Raw genomic sequence first — 19,231 nt, forward strand, 5'->3', positions numbered from 1 at the left:
CAGAGGAGCTGGTGGAAGTTGCTGTCTGGGCTTCCTTGCTAAGTCTGCTGCCCCAAACCTGGACCCGAAAAGTGGAAGATGATCAGCATATCATTTGACAATCGTTTGAATGGAACAGACATTTGTTTATATCTGTTAATTACAAATGACTAACATTCATAAATTAATTGATGAATTAAAATGGAAGCAGTGGTTCTCTTTTTTTCCACTCGTGAACTCGAGAAAAATGAGCCAGTGCCACAGTATATAACAATGAAGTTATATTGTGTCACTTTTAAATATAAACAAATGTCTGTTCCATTGTCAAATGATATGCTGATTAAGTCCATCAGCACCACACGACTCTCTCTGTGTAACAGTGTTTAGATCTCGTGTCAAAAATCACCAAATGTTATTCACTATAGCTTTCAATAATTAATCTAAATAGATAAATAATGTAATAATAAACGTAATCCAAACTTATTGGACTTCACATACATGAATTGACACATACATTTGTGGTGGAGATGCGACGGGTATTCTGAGGTCAGGCTCTTTTGTGTGTGTGAGAAGTGGCAGTACTGGTTCTTGGTCAGTTGGTGCACAGATTCCTGTGTTGCAGCAAAGCATGTAATGGGAAACTTGGCCCTCACTCATCTTTTCCCTGCTGTCACTTTTCTTTCCTTTTTTCCTTTCATTCATCCCTTTGTCTCTTTCCCTGTGTCCGTTTGAGACAACAACTGTGTTCATGAAATGTTTGTTTTCACTGAGATTGTAAGCCAATGCTGTGTTTTTGATTCCTGAATCACTGATATTGTGCTGCTGCCAGTGTCACCTGCATGGTATCCCTCTCGAGTTTGTCTGTAAACACAAAGTACCTCCATCTCTTTCACACATGGATGCACAGCTACATTTATTAGCAGTGACAATACAGAACAGTGTATCGGTCAATTGAAGTGATGCTTCCATCAGTTTCCAACAGTTCATGGTTCCCATTATACTTGTGTTTTCTAAAATAGCATTATATTGAGCCTTAAGACTTGCTGGAGTGAGTATATATGTTGTTTTTTCTCGGCTTGTCTAATAAAAAAGTCCAAAATGGACTTTTCAATGACCGATTTGTTCATGTTTGCTGATATGAAGACTAATATAAAAAATTATGCTTTAGCTATCAAATATGTCTTGTTGTGATAAACACTGTTTAAAAGAATTAATTAAATGTATTTGTCTTGAATTTAAAATGATCATGATGTAATCATCAAGTTCAAAATTCTTTACTATGTATTGGTATACATGCTATGTATACATACATGGTATATATGCAATGTTTTGCTTCCTAATTGAAGCCGCTGTAAACAGTATGACCAAGAAAATGGATGGAGGGTCCATACAATTTATTTCACGCTTCAGGATTTAAAAATGAGCCTATACTTGCTTATTTAATTCAATTGACAAGCAGGTACAACTAGAGCCCAGAATTAAATCACTGTGTTTATAGCTAACATGCAAGACATCCAGACATAAACTGTAAATCCATTTATTTAGTTACTTTGACTAAAATGCTGACAGCACAATTTCCATATTCAAAGCATTGTTTCCAATGAGCATCCTATACTAGTATTCAGTTCATTTTAAAGTATTCAGTCATCTTAAACACTCGATCATCCTCGTTTAACAATGTGCACTGAGGATTAGAAACGTGTTGATCATCATGCGCATCAGTTAACGGTACAATGCGATATTTTCTTGTCTATTTCGAGCCCTAACCCAACTTTAAAGCCATGAATGAATGAAATATGTTAGGCTGATGATCCCCAAGAAAGATTTTTAGTTATACAATAACAAGTTCTGCTTTGCTATAGTATAAACCTTGTATAATACAAGGCTTATACTGTAGCTGCTATCAGACATTAACTGTGAAACACAGGCTGATACCTGGAAAAGGAGAAGTATGTGAATTGAAGTTACTTTCACAGAGGCTTGTTAACAGAGCTGCCGCTGCCAGAGGTTCTGTGAAGCAGTGACGCACTCGCAGAGGTGTAGTAGGTGGATGTGAATTGTGCAAGAGACAGAGGATGTGTGTCTTCCTGCAGAGACGCCGCTCAGTGGCAGACATCTTCCTATTACATAGACCTTTGACCTCAGCTGTGACTGCATCTTCCTGCCATGAGATAATGATTCCTGGTGTCTGTTTGTACTATGTTTGATTTCTGTTATTTAAAAAGGGTTTGATATTCTGAACCAAATGCACTGTCACTGGTCCTGTTAATACACGTTCTGCTACTGGTTTCCAGGTCACTATCTTATTATTGCCACATAGGTAACCTGAATAAGTAACTGAATGCTTACACTATTTGACTTTATATTTTACTGTAATACTGTTTAGGTTTACCGTTTCAGCTTGTCTGGTAGATTTTTATTCTCAGTGACTGGAGTTATCTGCTGCCTTATTCATGTGGGCTAACAAATTAAATTACCAAGATTTCATTTATATAATACATATTAAGTTATTGCCTCTGCCAAAGAGGCTATGTTTTTTTTTTTTTGCTGTTTGTTTGTCTGTGTGCAACATGACTCAATAAGTAAGGACAGGGTTTGATTCCATTTTATGGGCATGTAGTTTATGGCTTAAGGAAGAAATTATTGATTTGAGTGGTGAAATGCTTCCATGTACAGGATTTTTTTTGACGTTGTGGGAATAATAACAACCTTGGTAGAGGTTTGCACTTTCTGAATACTTTCTCTGGTTTACATTTATAATTGTCAGGGGCCTTTGCTAAGTGTGGCTGTGTTACTTCAAAGGTGTTCTTGACAATTGGGATTTTTGTTTGTCTGCTTTGATGTAACTGCATTCTTACCATCATGTTGTCTTTGAAACTATAAATTTACCGTGTCTGTCTTAAAACTGGAGTAAATGGCAACCACATGGTGTTTGGTCTTCTTAAATATGTAGTGACCTCATCTTAACTTTTAAATTAAGATGAGTGGTTAAATGTGTTTGTGATCATAGTCTCCAATTATCACATACTGTGAGAACGATTTGTACATTGTTCTCTCATGTCTGCTCATACATTCTATGACATGAATGTAGTGTGTTACCAAATGTCATATTTGTGGCTTTTTTTTTCTTTAATTGGTACACATGCTCGTAATTGTCACAATCGTAACTTATCGTTTCTCTTGGCTGTTTTCCAATTTCTTTGGATTCCAGTTGTCCCCCGTGTAAAATCCCATTCACAGTTGCTGTCCTCACTGGTAAAGTGGAGGGTGTGTCGGTGTTTGTGCTGGTGAGGAAAGGGTGTGTCACCCTGATAAAAGAGCCATTCGCTCGCAGCCTTTATGGAGCCTTTCACTGCTTCAGTGTAGAGTGAAGTGAAAGCAGGGGCTTGTTTCAAGTCCAGGCTGTGTTCCATGAGTCCCGTCACCTTGGCCTAAATAGCAGCCCTGTCTGGAGAGTGGAGACCCCATGTCACAACTTCCTGGGAGGGAAGTTGTTTCAGCTGCTGGTGCAGCGGCCTGTGGGCTGCACAATGTGGCTGTGAATGTACTTTTAGGCGGATTTAAAATGTCTTAGTTAATGAAACCCTTGGAAATGAGAATCTATTTCACTATTGGCTCAGATTTGCTGTTGGTTGGATTAATCTGAAAATCAGTAAAGTCAGCTAAAATCCTTAAATCCCTACTAAAGAAGTTGAGTGTATGTTCTTGTATTTGTGGCTTTGTGAGTACCAATAGTCATATAAACCGTATAGAGTGGGCTCATTTTGGCTGGTTCTGACTTCTTTAAAGGGCTTTGTGAAGACCTGGTTTTAGTTTTATTATTGTGTTTAGGTTTGGTATTTAGTTGTGATGGTTAAGGTTAGGCTAAGGGGTTATCAGTACATTATGTCTATGAGGGTCCTCACTATGAATGAAGCACAGACGTGCATGTGGACCAATTGTCATACAAACATATCTTTGTGAGGACATTTTGACCTTGTGAGGACATTTTGACCTTGTGAGGACATTTTGACCTTGTGAGGACATTTTGACTGGTCCACACAACTTTAACTGGCTTTTTGAGGATTAAGTCATGGGTTTTAGAGTTAGGGTTAGAATTAGGTTTAGTTTAGGGTCAGGTATTTAGTTGTGATGGTTAAGGTTAGGCTAAGGGGTTAGGCAATGCAGTATGTCTATGAGGGTCCACACAAATAATGCAAAACCAGCTCTGTGTGTGTGTGTGTGTGTGAAGGGGGTCTGTGTAGGAGGAAAGGAATCTCTTAATCTTTCTTGGGATGTAGTTAACCTTGTTGCTGCTTGACAAAGACCTTAGTTACAGAAGAATGGGAATGTTTTCTTGGCAGATGAAAAGCGACCATGTTTGACCTCACTGTCTGCCTCATGTGGTGAAATTCCTCATGGCCAATGATAAAGTCAAGGTTTGCATGATAACAGGAAATATTTGAATTACATTTGAAGATATTCAGTATTTGATCTTTTCACAGTGAGAAGGAGGAAACCTAAATGGTACATTTTATTTTTAACGTCACAGGACATTAGAGTTGGGACATTTTGTTTTTGTTGTTGATATATTTGTATTTTGTTTTAACAGTATATTTTATTTTTGTTGTGAAACCAAAATGGAATGATATATTACTTGTCACAGTAATGTCCAAACTGTGCTCCATAACATGTACAACAGAATGTTTTTTTTTTTTTATAAAATGTGTTTTTTAGCTTGGTCTACTCAGTGGTCATTGGGCTAGTGTTGTGATAAAATAAATCTACTATTTGAAGAAGCTTGAGGAGGAAAAGTCTTCTCTTGCAGTGGCCACTGACCCAGTTGTCCAAATCTGGTATTTGTTGAATGTCATTAGATATAACTGGGGCTTGATATCGTCCTGTCATCATATAAAATCTGAAGTTCAGCTGCTGTGGATTCTGACAGTCAGTCACTTTGTTGTCAGTCCCTTGACAGAGTAGGAAACGTGCAGAGAGACATCTGAAATCTATTTGTGTGGTCTTTTTGGGAAGTAGATCAAATTAAAGCAGAATCACTGGAAATAAACATTAGAACTTCTCTTGTGAAACTAACTTGCACCTCATATCAGTATCTATAAGAGTGAAAAGTGTTTTAGAGATAAAAATGGAGTTACTGGGCAGGGATAATATAAGGTGCTGGAATCCAGTCCACCAGGTTTGTCCCAGTATGAGATCTCAGCGTGTTTCCTCTGTGGCCTAGTGCTGACATGGGCACACAGCAGGAATGTGACACCATAATTTGACCGAAAATAAATGAAATGTTAAACACGAGGAGTTCAGGAGGAGAGGTTACATAAAGGCCAGGTTATGCGTTTGTTGAGCCTGTGTCTATGCCGTCGATATATATATTCACACCTGTGATATAGTTCTGTTTGAACCATGAACACCACTTTATGTTGATGTTTTACTGTAGTTTGAAGTCTGACTGCCACGATGTAAGTCGTCATCTTTCTGCTAACGTGAGAACACCACTCGGTCCAAAGAGATGAATTTACCAATCAATAACCAGTTGACTTGATCAAGAAACATTTATTTGAACAGCTCCTCACACAGAATAGCATTACACTGAGGAAAAACCACTGACTTGTCCATAGACTTCCGTAGACTAATTGACTTTGTTATTAAGTAAACCGTGACTCATTTTGACCATTAAAAGTGCAATAACAGTTGTAGAATGTTATTGACTGTCATTTGTGTTCATTAATCTTTGTACAGTGACAGTTTCCAAATGTCTTCAACTTTCACTCGAGAGCAAAAATCCGTATTTAATCTGACTCGGTATGAAACTATTAACCATTGTTCAAAAAAGGAACTCTTATTTAACCAAAACTGGGATTGGGAGTGTTTTTTCTGTAAACAACAGTAGTGCAGTGAGGAAACCTGAACTAATGACAAGTTACTGCTTGTGTACCTGGCAGACTGCATATGGGACATAAGTCACGAGCTTATAGTTCTGTGCAGCAACAAGATCAGTTACTATGGAACTATGAACCACACTCTTCACCGTTAATGCTTGTTGCCACCTGACATTACTGTAAATATAATTTCCATGGTTACATTTAAACAATGACCAAGGAAATAAGAACTCAAGCTTTGCCTCCGCCCAAAAAAACATCTTTTGTCATTGGTGTGGGAGTGTTTTGGATAGTGTAGTGTTAAAAATAATGCTTTATAATCTTAACTTCCCAAGGTAAACGTATAGTTTCAAACTATAAGCACTTGGGTGCTGTTATTGATTGTAAGCTCTCCTTTAAAGCACATATTGCCAAATTGGTAACTCAGCTCAGGGTAAAGCTTGGTTTCTATTACAGAAATAAATCCTGTTCTCGCTCAAAGCAAAGCAAACCTTTAGTATCTGTAACCTTTCTGCTGTTACTAGACTATGGCTATGTGCTGCTTTGACCAAATGTTTACAGTCTTTGAACACTGTTGATCATTGTGCCCTGACATTTGTTACGGGTTGTTGTCGACTCACTCATCACGGTGAACTTTATATGAAATGTGAATGGCCTTCTCTGAGTGTACGCAGACACACACAGTGGCTGTTATTTTTAAAGAGCTAAAATCCACTGCATTCTCTTCATTCTTGTGAAGTTCTCCATCTATCTGTTCCACCTCTTAGAACAGAAATGGGGAAAAGAGTGTTCAATTTTGCCGCTCCCTGTGCATGCAACACTCTCCAGACTGATCTGAAATAACCTGAACTGATTTCATCTGATCTTATTAGACAAGGAACCAGTAAACAGGGCCTGTGTTTTTAATTTTCAAACAACAATCTCAAGCAAACTTTTCTTTTGTTTTTGCAAAAATTATTGTTTGTAAACTGTGTCTTAAATCTCTAATATTTACTATGACTCGTGCAGCTGACCTCTTGGCCAGGTCACTCTTAGAAAAGAGATTTTGAGCTCAATGAGTTCTACCTGGTTAATTATAGGTTAAATAAAAACCTCAATACCATAACACCATAAGTAGTCATTTCCTCAAGTAGTTGTTTCACCTTCCCGTGTGTGCGTGGGTTTTCTCTGGGTTCTCTGGTTTCTTCCCACAGTCCAAAAACATGCAGATTTGGGGATTAGGCGATTTGGACACTCTGAATTGACTGTAGGTGTGTGTTAGATTGAATGGTTGTATGTCTCTATGTGTGGCCCTGTGATGGAGGATAAAGTGGTAGAGGACGGATAGATGGAGTTGTTTCACACATAAAGTGTAAAAACTGGTGAAAATTGTCAATCACAGCTCCCCACACTTCAAAATGATGATGTTTTGTTTTTATCCAGAAACCAAAATAATACATTTACTATAATAGATGAGCAAAAAATAACATTAGCACATTAACATTTAAAAAGCTGAAATCACAGAACTTGCTTTTTATTTTATTAGACATAACCCACTCTGCTGGAGATTATTTTAATAATCGATTATTAATCAGTGTAATGCATTAATGTCTGCTCTCCTGTCCTTGCAGATGGATGGAGGCCTGTCTGGACGAGGAGTTGCCTCCTACCACGGAGTTAGAGGAGGGGCTGAGGAACGGTGTCTATCTGGCCAAACTGGGCAACTTCTTCGCACCAAACACCGTCTCCCTCAAGAAGATCTACGACCGCGAGCAAACGCGTTACAAGGTGAAGACACGTGTCATATTCATTCATCACTAAAAGATAAAAATTAGTTTTATCATTAAGATAAGTCATGTGGGTGCATTTGAAAGGGATAGTTCACCTTAATTTGAAACAATATGCCCTCAGTGCTGCCATTTCAACCCTCTCTCTGACTGGGTTTATTACCAGAGCCACAATTTATAGTTGTTAAAAAAGCAGGAAGTGTCGCTCAAATGCGCCAAAGTGTACACACAAAATACCAGTGTGCTCTGTCGCCAAAATGTGACTTCGCCTGGAAACAGTGTCCCGTTATTTGGTCACGGAAAACTTTTCTCCCTGGAGCCACAGAATCATAATGTTTTTTTTCTTATGTCCATAATTTGGGTCAGTAATGTAACATAGATAAAAACAAAAGTCTGCCTTGAATCCCAGTGTGTGACAGCAGGTCTGTATCCATGTTGTCAAGCATTTGGCTGAAAGGAGCCTTGTTTTACGGTTTCTGTTGTCAGTGTGGCTGAGGCTGAATTGGAGCCTTTAATGTGGGAGTTAACAACATGTCTGTTGTGTCCTCACATTTGCTGTCTCTTTCTCTCTTTCTCTCTCTCTCTCTCTCTCCCTCACAGGCAACAGGTCTCCATTTCAGACACACAGATAATGTCATCCAGTGGCTCAACGCCATGGCAGAGAAGGGCCTGCCAAAGGTGAGAGCGGGTCACATTTCAACTCACAAACGTCAATAATGTTGCTAACATGCAAATGTACCTATAGGTGAAATTAGACGTCACATCCACATATCTCATTTATTTAATAATGAACGCCTGCAGTTCATATTACCTGCCCATTTTCTCACCCCGCTCCAAAAACAGACACAGAGGCAGAAACCTTTGAAACCTTTGAAAACAATGACCCATTTGTTACCCAAATTCAGTTCATGATTGGTTCTCATTGGCCACAAGCTCTGTTAACAATTTCAGTTTCATTTTCATGACAGGAATCCTCTCTCTTCCTTTGCACTAGTGTTGTTTAAGCAAACGACTGCACATGAGATAGTCGGCTTTACTCCAGTTTACAGTTTACCTGAATCCCATTATAGATGTTTTTGTGTATGTACTCATACAGTTAGTTCTGATATAAAGATGATTCTGCATGCATTGTTTCTTTTTTTTTTAGTCAGATATTTAAGTAATTGTTTATCTCATCTCAACACTCAATAAAATCAAATATATCTTAACGTGATTAAAAAACCTTCCATTTTAAATGATAACATTTCAGTTTATGTTGGTGCTGAATTGACAAATGTTCAACATCCAAAGCCACTTGCATTTTGATTAACATGAGTAAAGCTGCAGTAAACTTGTCCTGTTGATGAATTGAGTCATTTTTATGCTCTTCTGTTGCAGTTCAATGAAATTTTATATTTAGCTCCTAAAGGATCATCCTGGAGCAGAAAGACTTAGACATTCATGCAACTATTGTTTCTTAATTTGCTTTTAAGCTGTCGCTTTTTTTGTTTTCCATATTTTTTCTGTATAACAATAAGCGACAAACAAGCAACATGAAACAATTTTCCCGTTCATTTCAAGTTGATTTTCATCGTGAAACCATTGGCTGTAAATTAAAAGGGAAATTCTTGACGTGACTATTAAAAGAAACAGCATCAGCAACTTGCTGCTTCAACAGAAAACATCAGTGGCTGCCCTGAAATCTTTAAAAAAAAGTACTCTGCGCCACAAAGACAATACCAGGGCGTGTGAATGCACATTTACATTGCATCATCCCCAATTTGAGTTACTACCCTCAAACACTCCTACACACATGCTGCGACATGCTGTCATAGGTCTGCTCTGATTCACTGTTTTTCCCTGACTGTTTCAGATATTCTACCCTGAAACCACAGACATATATGACAGAAAGAACATGCCACGCTGCATCTACTGCATACATGCACTCAGGTACTCTCTCTGTTTGTGTCTCTCTCTGTTAATTTGTGTCCGATTATTGACACCTGTGAATCACTTGAATACTTCATAATATTAACCTCGTAAGGACTTGGATGTTTACGTGGAACGCTGTGTACTACTCTATGCGGTCCGTGCACATCTTTGGCATTTTTATGAGGTGAAAGGTGCCGTGCTTGAACAGGAAAGGAATTCAGTGACACGTGAAATGAAGCAGTGTGTTTTCATATGGTATTCCACCTCTGGTAAAATGGATACAGGAACCAACAGAACCATTAGAAGTTTCACCAGCACAATAGAACACAGCAGATGCATGGTGCTGGTGTTTGTGTGACTGCTGCAAACCAAAACGCTATTATAGGCTTTTAATTTGAAATCAAATTGTCTGATGGATGGAAGAATAAGATGTAATGAAGAAAGTAGGTAAACAGTAGTTGACCATTTGTATGTCTGTAAAGAATGTACATAATCCAGAAATGGATTTGATTGAAACTAGATTACTTGAGTAGTGTATGACGGTCAGCTGTGCAGCAGCAGCAGCAGCAGCAGCAGCAGCAGCAGCAGCAGCAGCAGCAGCACAGGTGAGGCAACTGTTGACTTGTTGAAGCTTTAATGCTGGTCTTCCTCTGCCTCAATTCTAAAATAAACCATGCTACTTATACTTGGTATTAGATATAAATTAGATGTTAATTATATCAACTTTTGTTCTGGGTAGGCAGCACAGTTTAACTAGTTTGCCCCATTAGTACATGAACAAGAATAAACATCTCAAAAACAAGCCTCCACATGTTGCTTAAACATGTTTCCTTGTCCTGCAATGACAAGGTTTCATTCTGATATTGTGTGTGGTCTGACCTGTGACCCCTTGTTGCTCACCCTAACTCATTCTGTCGCTGTGGTAATCAGGTTGTACTGAAACTTGTCTAATGTGTATTCATTTCAATCATGTGTGTGTGTATTTAAACAGCCTGTACCTGTTTAAGCTGGGCCTGGCTCCACAGATCCAGGATCTGTATGGAAAAGTCGATTTCACTGGTAAGAAGTTTTGAGCTCATTCATGAATCTGTGCATCTGTTTTCCTCATCCTGCCTCTCTTAACCCAAATATGTCATCTAAATTCAGCAGCAGTGTAAATTGCCAAGAGTAGGGATCAGTGACGTCTGCAAATGCAAAAGTCATTAGTAATTGCAGGAGTTTTCTTCCCCCATCAGTTGATTTCCTGCTCAGCTCCCTGTCCCAGAATGCAGAGGCAGAAATCTAATTATCACACATGAGCCAGGAACAGTCTGTTTCCACAGTCACATCCACTCACTTTTTCAACCCAGCCCCCACCTCTTTTTTTCACCGTGGATCTGTTCCTTTTCTTCTGTCTTCTCTCCCCCAGAGGAGGAGATCAACAACATGAAGAGTGAGCTGGAAAAGTATGGAATCCAGATGCCCGCCTTCAGCAAGATTGGCGGGATCCTTGCAAATGAGCTCTCGGTGGATGAAGCTGCATGTAAGAGGGACTCAGATCTAAAAGATGCACATATTATACTTAAAATGTCAAGATTGCTTATATGTATATGTATTTGTATATGTATATATATATGTATATATGTATATATATATATATGTATATATGTATATAGGTATATATATATATATATATATATATTTATATTTATATTTATTACAAATTCCACATCAAGCACAGTTAACTAGTCAATGTACAGTTTTTACTCAACGAAAAAATTTATTCTACAATAAAGGCAGCTTTACTTTATTTTACATATTCTGTGATCGCTGGCATTTAGAGAGGAAGGAAGTAGAAGATGTTTTTCTTTATGAATTTTTTTATTTTATTTTAAAACTGCATGCGTATTTGCTGTATTTTCTGGATGTTTTCCAACACAGTGATTGAGGGATACAGCAATTATAACGTATGGTCATTATTGCTAAAACAACAAATCTAATTGTGGCCTACGACTTATGCACAGTGCTGCACCTAATTTCTAATCGTGATTTAACACCTCACCGTATGAGATTAAACAGATTATATAATTAGATTTGGATGAACAAACTTTCATGGATGAACAAGTGCTGGCAACTGGTTGCGAAGCCAACTCCTAAAGTCCTTCTCTTCTAACCTCAGTACATGCTGCTGTGATCGCCATCAACGACGCCATCGACCACGGCATTCCAGAGGGAACACTGGCTGCCATGCACAACCCAAATGCCATGCTGGTCAACCTCGATCCTGACTCTGCCCGCCTGTATCATGACACTCTGTATCAGGCCAAAGGGGAGAAGGTGGCCAGCTCACGTAAACGGGTAAATAGTGAATTTATCAAGCAAAGATAGCACGGGATAGTGTGAGTTCAGATCCTCTGTTTGACAGATAGGAAATAATGACGGATCTATAATTAATCATTACTTAATATGTAAAAATATAAAAAAAAAACTGTGGATATTATGTTCGGTAGTGCTTATATGGAATGGTCTAATGTTTTGCTTGGCACTTTAACAGCAAATGGAGAATGCTGAAGCAGAGAGAGACATTTATGACGAGCTTCTCACCCAGGCAGAAATCCAGGGCAACGTCAACAAGGTCAATGGTAAGTCATGAACGTCACAGACACGCATATTTATTTACTGATTTGGTCATTTGTCTTGGTTTCCACCGAACAGCCGTAAAATATTGACCTTTCTCCAACAGTGAGTAATGCCTTGAGGGCAGCTGAAGAGGCTTTGCTGAGTGGCAATGAGGATAAATTGTATGAGGCCCTCAAAGCCATGGGAGTTCAGAACCTGCAGCCCGGGAACAAAGGCTGGTACCTCAAACAGCTACAGGCTGACCGAGAGAATAAAGAGCAGGTAGGGGATCACTAGGAAATGTAATGTGAATGAAATCTCTGTTTTCTTTATCCTAACCACGCCTGGATTTCTTCTTGACTAGGCGTCTCCAGGAGAGGCTCTGACAAAGGATGAGTTGCAGAGTGGTGTGGATGTGGCCAATGACATTGCAGAAGGCTACCTGAAGAGTATGTGTTTTCTCAAGATTCTTCCCCCTTTTTCCCTTTTTCAGTGTATTCATTATTATTATTATTATTATTATTATTATTATTATTATTAATAATAATAATAACAATAATAATAATGTTAATAATTCAACCACTGTTGCTCATTTGTTGTGTGTGTCTAGTGTTTAAGGCAGTGGAACGCATCAATGCCGCCATCAGAGCAGGTGTGCCAGACAGAACAGTGGAGGAGTTGATGAACCCTGACGCGCAGCTACCTGAGGTCTACCCCAACGCGGCGGACCTTTACCAGAGAGAGCTATCCAGCCTACAGCAGCAGAGTGCCGAGGTACCAATAATCAAAGACACACTTGAAAAAAAGCATCATTCATATCAGTCAATTGTATGTAAGAAAATATATCATTCTTTTAATTTCACTGCATGATACAAACAATAAAACCTGGAATCAAATGTCATTTTTTCCAAATAACAATTTTTAGATGTAGGGCTACTCATTTTTGAGCACTCAAATCAGTTTATTTTTTGATTTGATTAAATTTGATACGATTCAATCAAATATTGATTTATTTAGAAGTATATCAGTTCTACAACAACGTTTTGGAACTATTTCTTCTGATACACCTCTAAAAATATGAACGTTTACATAAAAAATTTACTCAAAGTAATTCAACTAATGCAGCTTTATTTAATATGACCACACAGCGTAACTCAACAACACCATCGAAGGTGATGATTCAAACCCAAACCTTAAAAACCTGTTCGAAAATATAACCTAGGATCGTGACAAGATAGAAAACCAGGCAACCCCCAAGTTCCCGTTCCACTTTTCCATGGGCTGCCAGTTTGAAAGATGGATCTAAGGATTTTATGGATTGATGTTGGATCTTACAAATGAAAATGGATATGAATTGGAAAATCATTTTTTTTAACCCAGCTCTACTTATTTATGTACTGTAGCTACGTGGTGCACTAAATTTTGTGAATCAATAAATTAGAGAAAAAAATCTTTTTGTCTATAGTCTTCACAGAACAAAGGACTGTCAAATCATGTCACTTTATTCCCTTAGAGGACAGTATAAAATGTGACTTTGGGTTTGGGTTAGTGTTTTTGCTGTGAGGCTATTTCCATATTATTAGTTATTATTTATATAGCCACTTTTTCTACATTTTTGAACAACCATAAATCAAGAAAGTATGGAAAAAATAACGGTGAGAAGGACAACTCACTGTTAGAGTAGCATAAGCAATAAAACATAAGATTAAGAGAAGATGGAAAAGGATAAAAAAGTATAGAAAAGAAGTCGTAATGGATGATGAAATCCAGACAAAGGATGCCACCTTAGGATCTAAAACATGCAGGAAGTGGAGAGAAGACAGTCTGTTGAAACTAGTAAGAAGTGAACCTGCTGAACTCTGAACTAGCTGGAGGAGAGAGACAGAGAGACTTTTGGTTTAATTCATGGACCTACCCATACTATGTCTTGTCAAAATATCCTGAATTACAAAGCAAGGCTCTGTCACCAGTTTACGTCTGAAAGTCCTCACTGACAGTTTGATGTACTAGGTAAATTTGCGCTCTCTGTGCTGCAGGGCTCGCTGTCTCACCCTGAGCTGCTTGTTGCTGTGGAGATGCTGTCAGCGGTGGTGCTGATGAACGAGGCGATGGATGTCGGGGACCGAGCTGCCCTCTGGAAACAGCTGTCCAGCTCTGTCGCCGGACTCAGTAATGTCGAGGATGAGTATGCACAGAGGTGAGCGCTCACGCATACAAACACTGTGATGCACTTGTTTTCTGAATGGACTAAATGTTGATATGGTTCTGGGTCTGTGTGCTCTTCAGGTATATGGATGAGCTGATGCGTCTCAAGGCAGCCGCCAGGGAGCAAGGCAGTGAATATCTGACCTGGAACGACATCCAGGCCTGCATCGATCAGGTCAACCTGGCTGTGCAGGAGGAGCATGAACGTAAGACACCATTTACATAAATACTTAAACACATAATATGACATTTCTGCTGCAAGGGGTCGCTTGTTGTGTCGTTTGGTTCCCCTGTGAGAATCCCCAGCAGAATATGCTGTAAAAGACACTAAGTAGTCAAGCGCCATTAGTGAAAAATTAGATGACAAAAAGACAACACACTGGTTCTAAATAGTCATACCAAATATTACCTTCCTTAAGCTGACATTTGATAGGGACTTTGTCGTGGAAGTTATAGCAGAGACGGGCAAAGTGGATGACCTCATTAAAGGACGACCAAAATTAAATGGGCCTTTGCATTGAATAGATTTCTATGGATGTAAATATAAGTAATGTTGTAAATTGTTTTTGTAAATGCAGAAATGTTACATATTATATCTTTAATCTCTGTCAAACTCTCATAACAACCAATAAAAAGTAACTCCCACACACACTGTCTCCAAACCACATATTTATTTGGATAATAATTACTGTTTTTTCACAAGCAATGTATGAAATGACAGTGTGAGAATAACGGAACACAACTGAACTCTTCTGCTTCACACTCAGGGAATAGCTGGGGAACAGTGCAGTGTATATAACAGCTGTTCACAGAGGCCAAGGTTTAGCTGGTGTCTCACACGTCTGTCTGAATATTTGCAGGCATCGCTGCCATTGGGCTGATCAATGAGGCCTTGGATGAAGGGGATCCAACGAAGACCCTGGCCATGCTGCAGAATCCCTCAGCTAAGCTCACCGATGTGGACCCGTCTGTGGCTCAGCACTACCATGATAAGCTGCTGGAGGCCCGCAGAGAGAAGGCCCATGTAAGACACACCCACAGTTAACAGTACACCAGTTGAGAAAACAGACTGCCGCAAGGATGAGAATTTAGACGTACTCTGGTTACTGTGTTCTTCTCCTGCTGCTCCCTCTGTCTGTTATTTGCTTCTTCATGTGCCTCTGGGATCCAGGCGAGCATTATGCAAACACTTCATGCAAACAGTGTCTGCCAACAGTTGCCTACCTCTAATGTTTTATTGCAGCTCATACAGTTGGAACTTATCAGTTCTTTACACAATAGGACTGGCCGTATGATACAACACACTAATGGAAGATGTAGCTGTCGCAAGTATGAATAGAACCTAAACAGGCAGCAGTTGTGAGTTTGGTTTTGTATTATAAATTAGTAATTCATATCCATAAATCTGTATCTTGCACCAAATTGTTCACTATTTGCTATAATTTGATAATGTATTTATGTAGAAAAATAAAATCATTCTTCATAGCAAAAACACTTAAACCATATGTCAAGGCAAAATAACCATGATCTAAGCACAGAATTGGTTTGGAGATAAAGTCAGTCAATCTCTAATGGGAAGGTTGCTGGCCATGCGTAGGCTGCATGACTGCATAGATTTAAGAAAGTATAAGATTTAGATTTAAGTGTGGACGAGTGAATATGACTTGCAGAAAAAGTGCTGTTAAGGGTTTCAAGATGAACCAAATGCTGTTTTTTCCCTCATTCACCATTTATTTCAGAAGAGGAACTGTCAGAAATGATCTTTTTAATCATTGATAATTCAGATAAGAGGATTTCTGACATCAACTGCAAGCCTCAAAGTTTTTAAAAACAAAATTCAGTTTTTCACATGTTCAGATATGGATGTGATTGTATGGAAGAGGAGACTGAATGTACTGAATGTAAATATATTGAATGAACGGTAGAAAGACACGGAATCATGCTTGACATGCTAAAAACAAGCTGATGTTGTTTTGGTCTGTGATGTAATAGGTCAATCAGAAACCGGTGCCTAGTACTAACGAGCTGAAAGAGGGTTAGTATTATCTTACGGGTGTCTGATTCATTGTTAGTGCTTGTATACTAGGACAGTAGATTTACTGTAACTGTGCATGGAAATGTACTGACTGAAATGTGTGGTCACTGCTCAGAATGATCTCACATTCTGATTCACACCGCTAATGTGCCTCAGGCCTCTGAGCCACGTGTGACTCGACCAAACTAGGGATGTCTTGTGTGATCATCTTTTCCCCCACTCACTTCCTGTCTGTGTGTCTATATCGGTCATTTATATTTGCTTTCATGTGTTCCCTCATTGCATTGCATTGCATCTGGAAAAGAACTGTTGGCATAGGTGCATCATCCTTGTTGAAAAGGGATCATCAGGTCCCTGCTCTGTCTCGCTCATTTGCCTCGGCATCACAGGCTGATGAGTGTGGTTTTTGTATGCGTGTGTCTGTGCAGAACATTTGCATACAATACCACAAACACCATATTTGGGTTGGTTTTTCTGTCAGAGGGAAAGCAAAGGTCGACAGGGCTGCAGGTGAGGTCTCACTGCAGAAGCTATGCATGACTCTGACATGGTGCACAGAGGTTCAGAGGAAGTGGAGATCACTGAGCATTTACGTTAGAAGTTCTTTAACTAGTACTTAAACTAGAGTGTAATCCCCCTCCCCCCCCCTCCCATTTATTTTGAAGATCTGGAAATACAACATTTCATCTCAGTGCATCTATTTTTGTGACTTTGTTTCTTATTGACATTTATCTTCTGGACGCTTGGTCGCTGCCCAGAGGGGCTGGTCTCACTTTCAAAACAGGACAAAAATGGTTTGGAAAAGAAAGCAAACTCTTTTCCTGCAGATTTAACAGGCATAGGAAATGACAAGCTGGGCTTCAGTCCTCTATACTTCCATAAAAGGGCAGAAAGCTGACCATTATATTAAATAAGTGAGACCCATGGGCACACACACCAGCCTCTGGTTGTTGGCTGCTGAATGCGTGTTGTTTGAGTGGATGAGCTAAAGAAAGAGGAAGTGGTTAAAGCAGCAGAAGGATAATCCGGAAGTGAGGGTCTTCCCCAGCTGAGATTGAAGGATCAAAGTTCCTTCCAATAGTTCAGTGTAGGTGGAAACAACTGAGGATAGTAATCCACTAAGATTAGATGATACCAGGCTGTAAGAGGGTCTTGTCCAGGTGATCTGGGCTCAGCGGAGTGTTTTGATGAAGCAACGGCACAGGCACATAGTGACTGACTTTTATGGTGCTACCTCATTATCAACAGTTAGTCAGTCAGACAGTCATGTTGGCTTTGACTGTGGGCTGAGGGCTGTGCTTAGATAAACAGCAGGAAGTCCTGCCCAGACTCTACTGACTAACAAGCTGAATATGGTTTACTGTGCCCCTTCAGATGGTTATCACTTGACTTTGCTTCAACAATTCCAGCTGGGACTGTTTTATTAAGCCAATGTATTTTGTTCTTTGTGTGTATTTTCAGGCTTCACATGCTTAAGAGTCTAAAAACAGTTATTGTGACTTATTTACATGGTTTCTTAGAAAGATAAAAAAAAAGTTCTTTTTTTTAAACTGAAGAAGAGTTGAGCAAAACGTCAGCTTTCACTTCCTCTATATCTACGATGTGCTTGTAACCTGTGAGGAACTAGAGCAAGTTTACACCCAATTCTCCCTCCAGTCGTTTGCGCACTCACTCTGGCACCACACCCTGTCTTACACCTCCAGCCAGCTGCAGTGACTCATTACCCCAAATACCAATTAGAATGCCAAGCACAAACACCAATCATTGCTTGCAGAGGGTACAGTTTTATTTACTATAAAGACAGAGTCCATTTGATTCTATGTGTATGCTGCCCCCACCCTTGTATAAGAAACTTCCATGATTGGGTTAGGGTTGTATTATCCGCCCACCTCTTTCTCTCTCACACACGCACACACATACATACACACACCCCTCATCTACACTGCAACACAGCAAGGAGGGGCGGGACACTCATAGGGGAGGGTTGCCTGCTGCCTGTGTTACTGAGCTGTAGAAAGCGGCAGCAGCAATAGGAGAACAGACACGTTATACAGAGACAGAGTGCGCCATCTGGTTGCAGTACTGCACAACTACAGTAATGATACTCTTTGCGGAGATCTGTGTTTTCTCACCTCCTCATATATTTAAAGTTTATTTGTTGGTAAGGATGGGCGATGTGTGGCGGTGGCTTGATTGGTTATAATAATATAAAATTCTATATTGAAGTCTTGATTTGGTTTGTGTGGTAAACAAACACTTTAAAAACAAGCCTCTGTTTGATTGTATCTCGTCTTTTCAGGCCTGGGCTACAGCACTGTTCATTGTTTAAAAAGTGTCCACAGCGAAGGCAAGAGTGTTTCATTCACAAAAGGACAGATAAGACACACTAATGCTCTCAATAAAGGTCTGAGATATAAATAGTCTACAAAACAGTACAGCTATGAAAGATTTGAATCCTGGGTGTGGTCATGGTCACACAATAGATCATTGATAAAAATCTGGTGTTTTGTGCTTTTTTCCCCCTCATATCTTTTGCCTACTGCTATTGTTGAATTGTGTTATATTATATATATATATATATATATATATATATATATATATATATATATATATATATATATATATATATATATATATATATATATATATATATATATATATATTATGATGAATTTGAGAGAGGAGAGGTGTTTTTGTTTGTACAGAAAAAGCACGTATGCTATGTCATTATTATTTAGTCAGCAGGAATACATGCAGTTTATGAATATACACTGAGTTGTATGTAGTTAGCTACTTGTTTTCAAAGAAAAAAATGTACAATTATAATATCTGGGTTGACTACTGACAAAACATTCACAGCC

General features: G+C 39.0%; 1 protein-coding gene across 1 annotated transcript in view; it reads left to right on the forward strand.

Moving 5' to 3' along the window:
- iqgap1 (IQ motif containing GTPase activating protein 1) overlaps positions 1-19,231 on the forward strand; it is a 40,340-nt gene that overhangs the window by 10,360 nt on the left and 10,749 nt on the right. Inside the window, exons 3-15 of the mRNA XM_044030092.1 lie at positions 7,466-7,622; positions 8,222-8,299; positions 9,474-9,550; positions 10,524-10,591; positions 10,941-11,054; positions 11,691-11,869; positions 12,066-12,153; positions 12,255-12,412; positions 12,495-12,579; positions 12,741-12,904; positions 14,167-14,327; positions 14,417-14,541; positions 15,196-15,359. Of these exons, the coding sequence (XP_043886027.1) occupies positions 7,466-7,622; positions 8,222-8,299; positions 9,474-9,550; positions 10,524-10,591; positions 10,941-11,054; positions 11,691-11,869; positions 12,066-12,153; positions 12,255-12,412; positions 12,495-12,579; positions 12,741-12,904; positions 14,167-14,327; positions 14,417-14,541; positions 15,196-15,359 (1,618 nt within the window). The remainder of the gene's footprint in view (positions 1-7,465; positions 7,623-8,221; positions 8,300-9,473; positions 9,551-10,523; positions 10,592-10,940; positions 11,055-11,690; positions 11,870-12,065; positions 12,154-12,254; positions 12,413-12,494; positions 12,580-12,740; positions 12,905-14,166; positions 14,328-14,416; positions 14,542-15,195; positions 15,360-19,231) is intronic.

The sequence above is a fragment of the Solea senegalensis genome, linkage group LG7 (genome assembly GCF_019176455.1).
Source record: "Solea senegalensis isolate Sse05_10M linkage group LG7, IFAPA_SoseM_1, whole genome shotgun sequence".
Taxonomy (NCBI): domain Eukaryota; kingdom Metazoa; phylum Chordata; class Actinopteri; order Pleuronectiformes; family Soleidae; genus Solea; species Solea senegalensis.